The sequence below is a fragment of the Macaca mulatta genome, chromosome 12 (assembly GCF_049350105.2).
Source record: "Macaca mulatta isolate MMU2019108-1 chromosome 12, T2T-MMU8v2.0, whole genome shotgun sequence".
NCBI classification, from domain to species: Eukaryota; Metazoa; Chordata; class Mammalia; order Primates; family Cercopithecidae; genus Macaca; species Macaca mulatta.
Genome location: NC_133417.1, coordinates 108,464,362 through 108,477,999, shown reverse-complemented (window position 1 = coordinate 108,477,999; position 13,638 = coordinate 108,464,362). Strand labels below are relative to the sequence as shown.

At 44.3% G+C, this 13,638-nt stretch overlaps 1 protein-coding gene across 10 annotated transcripts in view; it reads right to left on the bottom strand.

The window, feature by feature from the left end:
- CYP20A1 (cytochrome P450 family 20 subfamily A member 1) overlaps positions 1-13,616 on the bottom strand; it is a 57,791-nt gene extending 44,175 nt beyond the window's left edge. For 4 of the 10 annotated variants that reach the window (XR_013402124.1, XM_077957391.1, XM_015110742.3 and 1 more), the window contains exons 1-5: positions 13,500-13,616; positions 10,694-10,891; positions 6,225-6,274; positions 5,202-5,368; positions 82-224 (exon numbers count right to left, since the gene is read on the bottom strand). Coding sequence is in view for 4 of the 10 variants with exons in the window: in XM_015110742.3 (XP_014966228.3) it covers positions 82-224; positions 5,202-5,368; positions 6,225-6,274; positions 10,694-10,837 (504 nt within the window). In the remaining 6 variants the exon portion in view is untranslated. Of the gene's footprint in view, positions 1-81; positions 225-5,201; positions 5,369-6,224; positions 6,275-7,489; positions 7,545-10,693; positions 10,892-13,499 lie in introns of those variants that run through there. The other 6 variants (XR_001438717.3, XM_077957392.1, XM_015110744.3 and 3 more) reach the window with 4 other exon arrangements.
- Between the last annotated feature and the right edge of the window lie 22 nt (positions 13,617-13,638).

Sequence of the window (13,638 nt, the reverse complement as noted above, 5' to 3'; positions counted from 1 at the left end):
AAGAGTACATATCAATACTAAAAAAAAAAAATACTATTATTTATGTGGTAGAACACTAAACCAAATTACTTATCACCTTACCTTTAGGAGGAGGGCAAAATTACTCTTCAGAGAATTAGTCACACCATTTTCACACAATTTTTTCCTCATGTGGTTTTCACTCACATTGCCACCACCAGATTGATACCTTAATAATGACTTCAGCATGGTTTCAAAAGGGTCCACTGAAACAGACAAATTAAATATTTCTGTATCAAAATAATCACTCAAAAAGATGCCCTGTAAGAGAACAAGAGATCAGGGAGGTAAAGAATTATAGCTGAAAGCATGGCAACTGTTTTTCATAATTCCCTTAACTATTTTTATTTTTTATTATTATTATTTTTTAGACAGAATTTCACTTTTCTTGCCTAGGCTGGAGTGCAATGTCGTGATCTCGGCTCACTGCAACCTCTGCCTCCCAGGTTCAAGCAATTATCCTGCCTCAGCCTCCCAAGTAGCTAGGATTATCGGCATGTGCCAACACTCCTGGCTAATTTTGTACTTTTAGTAGAGATGGGGTTTCAACACGTTAGTCAGGCTGGTCTCAAACTTCTACCTCAAGTAATCCGCCTGCCTCAGCCTCCCAAGGTGCTGGGATTACAGGAATGAGCTGCTGTGCCTGGCAGACTGTTTTTAAAATACGAACAATTTAAGAGTCGGTGAAAATTGGCAAGAACACAATATCCTGACTGGGAATTCCACTGTTAAGTCATTAATACTGGCCTACATAACTATAATGTCTTCAAAATTTTTTTAAAAAAGCACATTCCCCTGATTTTAAAGCAAAATGGCTACTAAGTTTGTGGTTTGTGGTTATCAAGTATTACAGTAAAATTATTTAGCTGAATTCAAAAATTTATTTTCTCCAATTCTTGTTTCTTTAATGACTATTGTTTTCAGACGCATACAAAGATACACTGTCATTGTAAAAACAATTCAAACAATACAGAAAAGACAGCAAAATGCATCAGAGATACTGTTAATATTTTAGACATTTTTCACAGCTGTTAACATTTCTTAACAGAGAGAGACAGAAAAATCTGTCAGATTTCACAAAGAATTACATTCCCCTCTTTCAGAGCACTTCTCTCAGTTCATTAGTGTGATAATTTGGATGTTTACATCCCTCACTCTCCAACATTAGCCTAGAAACTCCATAGGAGCAGAGACCATTCTGGTTTTTCTCATTATATTCCCCAACAGAGCCATCTTTTCTTGTTGTATAAAGCCTAGTAATTAAAAGCACAATCTTTTTTTTTCTTCCTCAGAGATCCTTGTTCTACAAAAGTACAATCTTGAACCAGACTGCCTGACTTCAAGTCCTAGCTCCATCACTAATTAGCTGTGACCTTAGGCAAGTAACTTAACCTCTCTGTGCCTCAGGTTTCTCTTCTGCAAAAAAGGGATAACCATAATACCCTCTTCATGAAGTTGTTCTGAGAATTAAATGAGTTAGTATTTGTAAAGGGCTTGGAATAGTGCTGAGATATCATAATTGCTATATAAGTATCTGATAAAACCAGTCTACATCATCATATTCAGGCCTGAAAGTATTCATTTATTCAGACATTGATATTTAGGTTGCTTCAAATATTTTTTATAAACAATGCTAATATAAATATTTTCTCATATCTGTGATTATCAATTTATGTATCAACTTCTTAAGATATTATTGTTAGGTCAATGGTTACTGTCAAGTTTTTCTCCAGAGAGCTGTATAGCACATGTACACCACGTGACTCCCCATTCCCTCATGGACAATGCATTCTGCCGGTATTCTTCATCTCTTCTAGGGAGATAAGTAAAATTTCTCTTTTTTTTTTTTTTGAGACGGAGTCTCGCTCTGTCGCCCAGGCTGGAGTGCAGTGGCGCGATCTCGGCTCACTGCAAGCTCTGCCTCCCGGGTTCACACCATTCTCCTGCCTCAGCCTCCCGAGTATCTGGGACTACAGGCGCCCGCCAACACGCTCGGCTAATTTTTTTTGTATTTTCAGTAGAGATGGCATTTCACCGTGGTCTCGATCTCCTGACCTTGTGATCCACCTGCCTCCGCCTCCCAAAGTGCTGGGATTACAGGCTTGAGCCACTGTGCCCGGTCAATTTCTCATTTTTATTTGTACCCAACTGAATATTAGTGAGGCTGAAATCTTTAAATTTGTTTACTCCTTTCTTAATAACCTTGTTTCTCCCTATTTTTCTAAAAGGGCATTTTCTTTTTTGAGATGGAGTCTCCATCTGTCATCCAGGTTGGAGTGCAATGGCACGATCTTGGCTCACTGCAACCTCCTCCTCACAGGTTCAAGCGATTTTCCTGCCTCAGCCTCTCGAGTAGCTGGGATTACAGGTATCTGCCACCATGCTCAGCTAATTTTTGTATTTTTAGTAGAGATGGGGTTTCACCATGTTGGCCAGGCTGGTCTCAAACTCCTGACCTCAGGTGATCTGCCCACCTTAGTCTCCCAAACTGCTGAGATTACAGGTGTAAGCTACCATGCCTGGCCTATTTTTTCTTATTAGTTTTTAAGTACTATATATATTTAACATATTGGTGGTAAATTACTTTTCCATTTCTCTTTTAAACTTTGTCATGGTGCCTTTTTATTTAACAAAAATATGGTAATCAATTACTACACATCAGGTGTAGCAATGTGTGGCCAACATTTTACTATCTTTCTTTCTTCCTTTCTCAAGGTGATTTTGACTTTGTTTTTTAAGTTAGAGACAGTCTCAATGTGTCTCCCAGACTGGTCTTCAACTCTTGGGTTCAAGTGATCTTCCCACCTCAGCTTCCTGAGTAGCTGGGACTACAGGTACGTGCTACCGCATCCATTCAAAGTATTTGTTATTGTACTAAAATTTTTCACTTTTATGTGGACAGATTTATCTAACTTGTGTTTTACAGCTCCTAGATCTTTTACCATTTTAAGAAGAGGTTTATCTACATTATCTCCAACCAAAGAGAAAAAATTTAATATTTAACCATGTTTTCTTGTATTACCTTTATGACCTGATATTTTAATCATCTATTTTGATATAAGAAATATATCAAATTTCTTATTTTGATATAAGAAATAAGGCAGAGGCCAGGTGAAGTGGCTCACACCTATAATCCCAGCATTTTGGAAGGCAGAGGTGGGAGAATCACTTGAGTCTAGGAGTTGGAGGCCAGCCTGGGCAATGTAGCGAGACCTCATCTCCACTAAAAAGTAAATAAATTCATCAGGCAGGGTGTTGCATGCCTATAGTCCCACCTACTCAGGAGGCTGAGGTGGGAGGATTGCTTGAGCCCAGGAGTTGTAGGTTATACAGTGAGCTATGATAGCACTGCTGCGCTCTAGCTTGGGCAAAGGGCGGGGGGCGAGGAATAGAATAAGGCACGGATTGAGATTTATTTTGTACAAATAGCTAACCCATATTCCCCAAACCATTTATTACTTTTCCCTTTTGTCATAAAATACTATCTTTATCATATATATTTGGTTTGTCTTCTGAACTCTCCACTCTTTTACATCTGTTTGCCTAGCCTGACCATAGCATGAGAGTCTTTTTTTTGAGATGAAGTCTCTCTCTGTCACCCAGGCTGGAGTGCAGTGGTGTGATCTCAGCTCACTGCAACCTCTGCCTCCCGGGTTCAAGAGATTATCCTGCCTCAGTCTCCCAAGTAGCTGGGATTACAGGCGCACATCACCAGGCCTGGCTAATTTTTGTATTTTTAGTAGAGACAGGGTTTCACCATGTTGGCCAGGCTGGTCTCGAAATCCCGACCTCAGGTGATCAGCCTGCTTTGGCCTCCCAAAGTGCTGGGACTACAGACAGGAGCCATCATGCCCAGCCAGGAGATTCTTTTTTTTTAAGAGACAGGTTCTTGCCCTGTCCCCTGGCTGCCTGGCTGAAGTAAAGTGGCACAACCTTGGCTCACTGAAGCCTCAATGTCCTGAACTCAAGCAATCCTCCCACCTCAGCCTTCCAAGTAGCAGGTCTACAGACACATGTATCACATCTGGCTAATTTTTGTATTTTTTGTAGAGATGGCGTCTCACTATGTTGCCCAGACTGGTCTTGAACTCCTGGGCTCAAGTGATCATCCCACCTTGGCCTCCTAAAGCATTGGGATTACAGGTATGAGCCACTGCGCCTGGCCAGTACAAGGTTCTTTAAATTAATCTAGCTTTATAATACTCTATACTAACTGATGGTACAAGTATTTCCCTCATCAATATTCTTTCTTTTGGAAGACAGAGTCTTACTCTGTTGCCCAGGCTGGAGTGCAGTGGCACAATCTCAGCTCACTGCAACCTCTACCTCCCAGGTTCAAGCAATTATCTTCCCTCAGCCTCCCGAGTAGCTGGGACTACAGGCACACACCACCATGCTTAACTAATTTTGTATCTTTAGTAGAGACAAGGTTTTACCATGTTGGCCAGGATGGTCTCAATCTCCTGACCTCATGATCCACCTGCCTCGGCCTCCCAAAGTGCTGAGACTACAGGCATGAGCCACCATGCCCAGCCCATTAATACTCTTTTTAGGATTGTTTCCTGGCTGCTTATGTACATTTACTCTTCCAGATACACCTTGGAACTATTTTTTCAGGGTCCCAAAAAAATCCTGTTGGAATTTACACTGAGATTTTATCATATATGCTTATAAATTAAGGAAAAACACAATTATTCAAAATATTATCTTAAATGAGTTAATAAGACTTCAGCACAGTGCCTAGCACATAGTACAAAGCATTCAATAAATGTTGACTATTCCTATCCAAGAACAATGTATATATACAGTTCTTTATTTATAAACATTCATTCTTTTTTTATTTTGAGACACAGTCTCGCTCTGTCGCCCAGGCTGGAGTACAGCGGCACAATCTTGGCTCACTGCAGCCTCCGCCTCCCGGGTTCAAGAGATTCTCATGCCTCAGCCTCCCAAGTAGCTGGGATTACAGGCATGTGCCACCACACCCGATTAGTGTTTGTATTTTTAGTAGAGAAGGGGTTTCACCATGTTGGCCAGGCTGGTCTTGAACTCCTGGCCTCAAGTGATCCACCTGCCTCAGCCTCCCAAAGTGTTGGGATTACAGGCATAAGCCACCGTGCCCGGGCTAAACATTCATTCTTAAAAGGTAAGGATCAGGTAATTAGAAAGAAAATGAAACTTACATGTCTTATTGGGATTGATATGCTGCTTCAGTACATCAACAGTGCCCAAACTAACCACGAGGCGCCTGCCAAACCAGAAGGAGACTACAGGCCCATATCTCTCATGCAAATTAACCAGGAACTCGTGCAAACTTCCACTATTCACAATATCTGGAAGATTACCATCTCTGGCAAAAGAGCAACATTTGACAAAATCATCAATTTAACTTGGAAAAATCAGAAAAACAACAGTTGACTCTGAATTAACTGTGTCAATAAATGAGAACAAAGGTTCATGAAATTCAAATTAGTCCAAAATCCAAAACTCAATTATATTTGCCTTCTTGCTATATTTCTATAGTTATATTTAGATATGGATTTGTCTGATATTTTAAGAATTCTTAACACTTCAAACCAAATAAGAAAGCTCCATAGGAACATCTGACTTAGATACTGGAAACTATCCCACTTTCCCAGCACCTAATTCTGAGATGACAACGGACATCATCAGCTGGTGAAAATCATCAGATCAGCTATGGCGATCTTTTCCTTCTTTCCTTCTATCTTAATCTTCTTTTCAGCTTTCTCTGGCAAGGGGAAGTGAAAGCAATGAAATGTTTTGATTTACACGACTCTCTTTTCTGTTAACAAAGTTTAGGTTACCTGCCAAGGTAAAGGTAGGGCAATCAAAGGAAATGAATTGAATAAGATGAGTAATCTAAAAATATGGTTTATCATTTTGGTTTGTCTTCTGAACTACCTACTCTATTCCATCTGTCTCCCTAGTCCTACCACAAAATAACCTTAGTTTTCTTTTTATTTATTTATCTTTTAGAAACACAGTCTGGCTCTGTCACCTAGGCTAGAGTGCAGTGGCACAATTATAGCTCACTGCAGCATTAAACTCCTGGCCTCAAGCGATCTTCCACCTCAACCTCCTCAGTAGCTGGCAAGAGCTACCATGATTGGCTAAAAATACGGTTTTGTCTTGATATCAATAATGAAGAATTAACTCTACTGAATTCCAAGAAAATAATTACTCACTTTTCTTCAGTTGGAGTAATCCCCGGAATTCCTGCAGCTTGTCTGAAAGCCTTAAAAAAAAAAGTTTATAATAATGAATTATCATATAACCCATAAGTAAGATGTGTTTCACCAACACATCTGCAGGACCTTAAATAATGGCTTTCCAATTAAGTTGAATCTAAGAAATCATTTCCATATTAAAATACAAAAAAAGGGATTCTTTGCATGGAAAAGAATGATTTCCATGTCCTTTGCAGGGATATAGATGGAGATGGAGGCCATTTTCTTTAGCAAACTAATACAGGTATAGAAAACCAAATACTGCATGTTCTCGCTTAGAAGTGGGAGCTAAATGATGAGAACACATGGACACATAGAGGGGAACAACACATGCTGGGGCCTTTCAAAAGGTGAGAGGATCAGGAAAAACAGCTAATGGGTACTAGGCTTAATAATTACCTGGGTGATGAAATAATCTATACAACAAACCCCCATGATACAAGTTTACCTATATAACAAACCTGCCCTTGTACCCCTGAACTTAAAATGAATTTTTTTTTTTTTTAAAGAATTATTTCGGCCGGGCGCAGTGGCTCAGGCCTGTAATCCCAGCACTTTGGGAAGCTGAAGAGGGCAGACCACGAAGTCAGGAGATCAAGACCATCCTGGCTAACAGTGAAACCCCTTCTCTACTAAGAATATAAAAAACTGGCTGGGCGTGGTGGCACACACCTGTAGTCCCAGCTACTCGGGAGGCTGAGGCAGGAGAATTGTTTGAACCCAGGAGGCAGAGGTTGCAGTGAGCCGAGATCGTGCCACTGCACTACAGCCTGGGCGACAGAGCAAGGCTCCATCTCAAAAAAAAAAAAAAAAAAAAAAAAAGGCCGGGCGCAGTGGCTCACTCCTGTAGTCCCAGCACTTTGGGAGGCCAAGGCAGACAGATCATGAGGTCAGGAGATTGAGACCATCCTGGCTAACCCGGTGAAACCCCATCTCTACTAAAAATACAAAAAATTAGCCGGGCATGGTGGTGGGCGCCTGTAGTCCCGGCTACTTGGGAGGCTGAGACAGGAGAATGGTGTGAACCCGGGAGGTGGAGCTTGCAGTGAGCTGAGATCACGCCACTGAACTCCAGCCTGGGCGACAGAGCAAAACTCTGTCTCAAAAAAAAAAAAAAAAAAAAAAAAAGAATGATTTCATTCAGGGTATTATTCTTCCTCTGTGTCAATTAAACTAAGGTGTTTAAAGAATTTAATACACACTTTACATCAAGTAACACATACCCAGTACATTTTTCTTTCTTTGTTCTGAGTTTATATATGGTCCCAGCTGGTTTGGCTTTAAAAAAAAAAAAAAAATCAAGGTCCATTCTAAGAGTTTCATGATGATGATGCAAGAAACAGAAGAAAATTGCTGTGCTTGGCAGGGCGCAGCACCTCCTGCCTGTAATCCCAGCACTTTCAGAGGCTGAGGTGGATGATCACTTGAGGTCAGGAGTTCAAGACCAGCCTGACACACACGGCAACCCCGTCTGAACTAAAAATACAAAAATTAGCTGGGCATGGTGGCACACTCCTGTAGTCCCAGCTACTTAGGAGGCTGAGGCATGAGAATCGCTTGAACCTGGGAGGCGAAGGTTGCAGTGAGCTGTGATTGCACCACTGCATTTCAGCCTGGGTGACAGAGTGAGACTCTGTCTCAAAAAAAAAAAAAGGAAACAAAAAACTGCTGTGCCGGACCCATTTTCTTGAGTGGGTGGGAAGGTAGGAGATCTAGTACAGGAGTGAAGAGATGGGGGGGGGACATTTAATTGGGAGCATAGCCAGTTCATAGTAATAGGAGGGAACATGGAATATAAGGGCACACATTTAGGCAGATAGGCAGGGTGGTGTGGAAATTATCTCCAGATTGGTTTTATTTTTTCAATGAAATAGGCCAGGTGTGGTAGTTTGCATCGGTAATCCCAGTACTTTGTGAGGCCAAGGCAGGATGATCATTTGAGTCCAGGAGTTTGAGACCAGCTTGGGCAACGTGGCGAAATCCTGTCTCTCTAAAAAGTACAAAAAATTCACCAGGTGCAGTGGTTAGCGCTGTAGTCCTAGCTACTCAGGAGACTGAGGCAGAAGGATCACTTGAGCCTGGGAGGTCGAGGATGCAGTCAGTAAGCCAAGGTCACATCATTGCACTCCAGCCTGGGTGACAGAGTGAGACCCTGTTTCAAAAAAAGAGGCCAGGAGCAGTGGCTCATGCCTGTAATCCCAGCACTTAGGGAGGCCGAGGTGGGTGGATCACTTGAGGTCAGGAGTTCAAAACCAGCCTGGCACACATGTTGAAACCCCGTCTCTATTAAAAATACAAAAATTAGCAGAGCGTGGTGGTGGGCGCTGTAATCCCAGCTACTCAGGAGGCAGAGGCAGAGAATCTCTTGAGCCCAGGAGGCGGAGGTTGCAGTGAGTCGAGATCATGTCACTGCACTCCAGCCTGGGAGACAGAGCGAGACTCTGTCGAAAGAAAAAAAGGAAAGGACAGGACAGGACAGGAAAGGAAAGGGAGAGAGAGAGAAAGAGAGAAAGAAAGAGAGAGGGAGGGAGGGAGGGAGGGGGAGGGAAAGAGAGAGAGAGAGAGAAAGCAAGCAAGCAGGGAGGGAGGGAAGGAGGTGGGGGAGGGAGGGAGAGAAGAAAGGAAGGAAGGGAGGGAGGGAGGGAAGGAGGGAAGGAGGCGAGAGCAGATCACGAGGTCAGGAGTTCAAGACCAGCCTGGCCAACATAGTGAAACACCATCTCTACTAAAAATACAAAAATTAGCCAGATGTGGTGGCACACGCCTGTAGTCCCAGCTACTCAGGAGGATGAGGTGGGAGAATCGCTTGAACCCGGAAGGTGGAGGTTGCAGTGAGCCAAGACCACACCATTGCACTCCAGCCTGGGTGACAGAGTAAGACTCCGCCTCAAAAAAACAAAAAGGAAATTATCAGTTATTGGTGAAGACAGAAGATTTGAAGACAGGGAAGGAATGAAAAGTTATCTGGAAGATTTGGAGACTGGATACACCAGGTGATTTCCAGATACCCCACTTAAGGTACATGAATTTAAAATGAGACTAGTCAGTATGGCTGTGTTCTTTTCCGCCTTTTTTTTTTTTTTCCCAGCTGTGTGGGTTCAGGGGCAGAATTGACAGAGCATTGGATTTAATCACAATTAGGGTTTGCTAGATGATTATGACAAAGGATACAGGGCAAAGGAGTTGAAGGTATATGCAAAGGAGTGATTATAGTAACAGACCATGGAACCTAAGCTTTTTTTTTTTTTTTTGAGACATGGTCTCACTCTGTCACCCAGTCTGGAGTGCAATGGCGCCATCTTGGCTCACTGCAGCCTCGATCTCCCAGGCTCAAGCGATCCTCCTGCTTCAGCCTCCCAAGTAGCTGGGACCAGGGACCACAGATACTCACCACCATGCCTAATTTATTTACTTACTTATTTATTTTTTTAGAGACAGGGTCTTACTATAATGCTCAGTCTAGTCTCAAACTCCTGAGTTCAAGCAATCCTCCCACCTCAGCCTCCCGAAGTGCTGGGATTATAGGCTTGAGTCACTGTGCTGGCCATAAGCTTCTTACATCATCAGCTTCTCCTTCATGACTTGACAGCCCTCATCAGCATAATGTAATTTCTCCTACCTTAAGAATTTCGTCACCTCACTTCCCTCTCTAGTTACCAGCACCCTTTACCGCCAAACTCTAAAAAGCTATCTATACTTGATATCTCTGAATCCACCCATTTAGGTTTATCACCCCAATTACATGAAACCACTCTTCTTAAGAGTACAAATGTTGCAGTGGCTCATGCCTGTAATCCTGAATCTTTGGAAGACTAAGGCAGGAGGATCACTTCAGCCCAGAAGTTCAAGACCAGCCTGGGCAACACAGTGGGACCTCATTTCTATAAAAAATTTAAAAATTAGATTGGGTGCGGTGGCTCATGCCTGTAATCCCAGTGCTTTGGGAGGCCAAGGTGGGCAGATCACTTGAGGTCAGGAGTTCGAGACCAGCCTGGCCAACATAGTGAAATCTTGTCTCTACTAAAAATAAAAAAATTAGCTGGGCGTGGTGGTGTGTGCCTTCAGTCCCAGCTACTTGGGAGGCTGAGGCAGGAGAATCGCTTGAACCTGGGAGGCAGAGGCTGCAGTAAGCAGAGATCATGCCACTGCACTCCAGCCTGGGCGACAGAGCAAGACTTTGTATCAAAAAATTAAAAATTTAAAAATTAGCCAGGTGTGGTGGCATGCGCATGTAGTCCCAGCAACTTGAGAGGCTAAGGTGGGAGGATCGCTTGGAGCCAGGAGTTTGAGGTTACAATGAGCTATGATGGTACCACTGTACTCCAGCCTGGGCAAGAGAGAGACTCTGTCTCTTAAACGAAACAAAACAAAACAAAACGAAACAAAAAAACGATTCAATGTTACTAAATTCTTAGGCCTTAACTTACTTGACATATCTGCAGCATTTGACTTAGCTGATTATCCTCTTCTGCTTCTCTTCTGCTTAAAACATCTGGCTTCCTTCTATTTATGTGGCTGCTCCTTCTCAGTCTCCTTTGCTGGCTCTTGTTTCTCTCCTCAACCATTAACATTGGAGAATCCAGGGTATGGTCCCTGGGACCTCTTCTCTCCGGTATCTAAATTGTCTGGGAGATAGCAACCGGTTCTCCTCGCTTTAAATACCATCTATACATTGATAGCTCCCAAATGTGTATCTTCAGCCTGGACTTTTCCCATAAACTGAAGACATATATTCAGTTACTCATCAACATCTCCACTTGGATGTCTAACAGGCATCTCAAACCTAGCCTACCCAGGCCGGGCGCGGTGGCTCACGCCTGTAATCCCAGCACTTTGGGAGGCCGAGACGGGCGGATCACGAGGTCAGGAGATCGAGACCATCCTGGCTAACACGGTGAAACCCCGTCTCTACTAAAAAGAAGTATAAAAAATTAGCCGGGCGAGGTGGCGGGCGCCTGTAGTCCCAGCTACTCGGGAGGCTGAGGCGGGAGAATGGCGTAAACCCGGGAGGCGGAGCTTGCAGTGAGCGGAGATCCGGCCACTGCACTCCAGCCTGGGCGACAGAGCGAGACTCCGTCTCAAAAAAAAAAACCTAGCCTACCCAAAACCAACTCCTAATCTCTATAAATCCTCACTACCTCCCACCAAAACAAAACTAAAGAACAACCAACAACAACAAAACCGCTGATCTTCCCTGGAATTAATCCATCCTTCCAGATACCAGGCTAAAAATAACTGGTGTTTTCCTTGATGCCTCTCTTTCACATTTCACATCCAATCCACTGGGAAAGCCCATTGGCACTATCTTCACAACTGACTAGTTCTCATTATCTCTGCCACTACTAACATGATCCAAACTGAAATGATAATATCCTCCTAATTACTCGGCTTGCTTCCATCCTTACCTGGAGACCCAAGTCTATTCATGACTTGGCAACCAGAATGATTCTTTTAAAATTTATCTAATAATATTAAATTTTAATTCTATCCAATTTCAAATGGCTGAAATCCTCCAGTGGCACACAGCAAAAGTCCATTAAAAAAAAGCCTAGCCTTACAAGTCATTTAAAATTTGTCCTTCACCCCCATCCTTCTGACTTTCTCTCCTCTGGTCTCTTCCTCATTTACTACATTCTAACCACACTGGTCCCCTTGCTTTCCAGGAACACACCAGGCGGGTCTCCCTCTTAGGGTTTGTATTTGCTGCTCCCTCGACCCGGAATGCTCTTTCTCAGATACCTGAATGGCTTGCACCTTCACCTTCTTCCAGTCTCTGCTGAAATGTCTCCTTAGCTCCCGGCTATCCTACTTTGAAATAACAATCTACCTATCCCCAACTTTATTTCTACGCACAATCCTATATTACTTGTTTTTACTGTCTGTTCCCCTTCTCTAGGAAGTAAATTCCAAGAGTCAGGAATTTTCTGTCTGGTTTGTTCATGGCTGGATTCCCAGCACATGGAACCGTATCTGGCACATATCTAGTGCCAAGAATAAACAGTGTGCTTCTATGAGCTGATCAAAGAAGAGTATCATTTTAAAACCACCAAAAATTCAAGAACCACTGAAATTGTTTAGTTTCTCAGAAAATAAGATTTCAGGAAATCCCTTATTGTGTAGTTGCAAGATTCCAGCCTAATCCATTTACCTGCTCGGAAAAGAACATTTAAGAAAGTGTATGGTCAATTCCAGCAGTTCAGCTACTTTTCAACTTTCACTGTAAAACCACCACCTTGCTTTGTAGAACAAGTGTTGTTGTTTTCTTTTCTTTTGAGACGGAATCTCACTCTGTCACCAGGCTGGAGTACAGTGGTGCAATCTTGGCTCACTGCAACCTCAGCCTCCCAGGTTCAAGCGATTCTCCTGCCTCAGCCTCCTGAGTAGCTGGGATTACAGGCGCCCGCCACCACACCCGGCTAATGTTTGTATTTTTAGTAGAGACGGTGTGTAACCATGTTGGCCAGGATGGTCTCCATATCCTGCCCTCGTGATCCGCCCGCCTCAGCCTCCCAAAGTGCGTAGAACAGGTTTTAAAGACGGTCCTCAGCCATCAACGCTTTTGTTTTCAGACCCTCCCTCTCTGGGGGACGGAGGCTAGTGGAGAGCGGAGGACAGGAGGCTCGGAGAGACGGCAGCGGCCGAGGCAAGCTCGCACCCGAACCGGCAGCGCGGCGCTCTCCCCGAGAGAAGCATTTGCCCTGGAGTCCCTCAGAGGAGCAAGACCTGGACCTCAAGCACTTTGGATTCCAGTCAGGATAGATCGATGGACAGAAGGAAAGGAGGAAGACACAAGTGCTGGCAGAATCCTCAAGAAAGGAGAAAGGAGTGGCGCGCCCAGGAGTCTCCTCCGACACACCGGGAAATGAAATTTGGGTTTAGCGGAGTTATTGCCAAAAAGCCGCCCAAAGTACTTGAGAGCCGCCTTGGAGAGTGGCGCGGGGTGCCTGTCAAGGTGAGGTCGGCCCGCGGAGGCGCGGGTTTTTCCTCAGCAGCTACAGCCAGCCTGGCCAGGCGCCTGAGGCGTAGCGGCGCAGCCCACGTAGCTCTCAGCGCTTGCCCGGTGGGGCGTCACGTGACTCCGGGTGCGGTCCCCGAGCCGAAGCCCGGGAGGGATCCCGAGCCCTCCCCTCAGGCCCGCCCCCTGCGGCCCGCAGCGGGCAGGTCGGCCTGGATGCGGGCGACAGAGAGGCTGGGGCGGCGCCCAGGGCCCCAGAAAGCCAAGACGACGCTCACCGGGTAGAGGTAGAGCACCGCTCCCACCAATGCCAGCAAGAAGGTAACGGCGAAGATCGCGAAGTCCAACATGGTTCTTCCGCCCAGGGAGCCACGTCTCGGATCGGCCGCTCGAGCAGCAACGCCTCAGCCTGGCCCA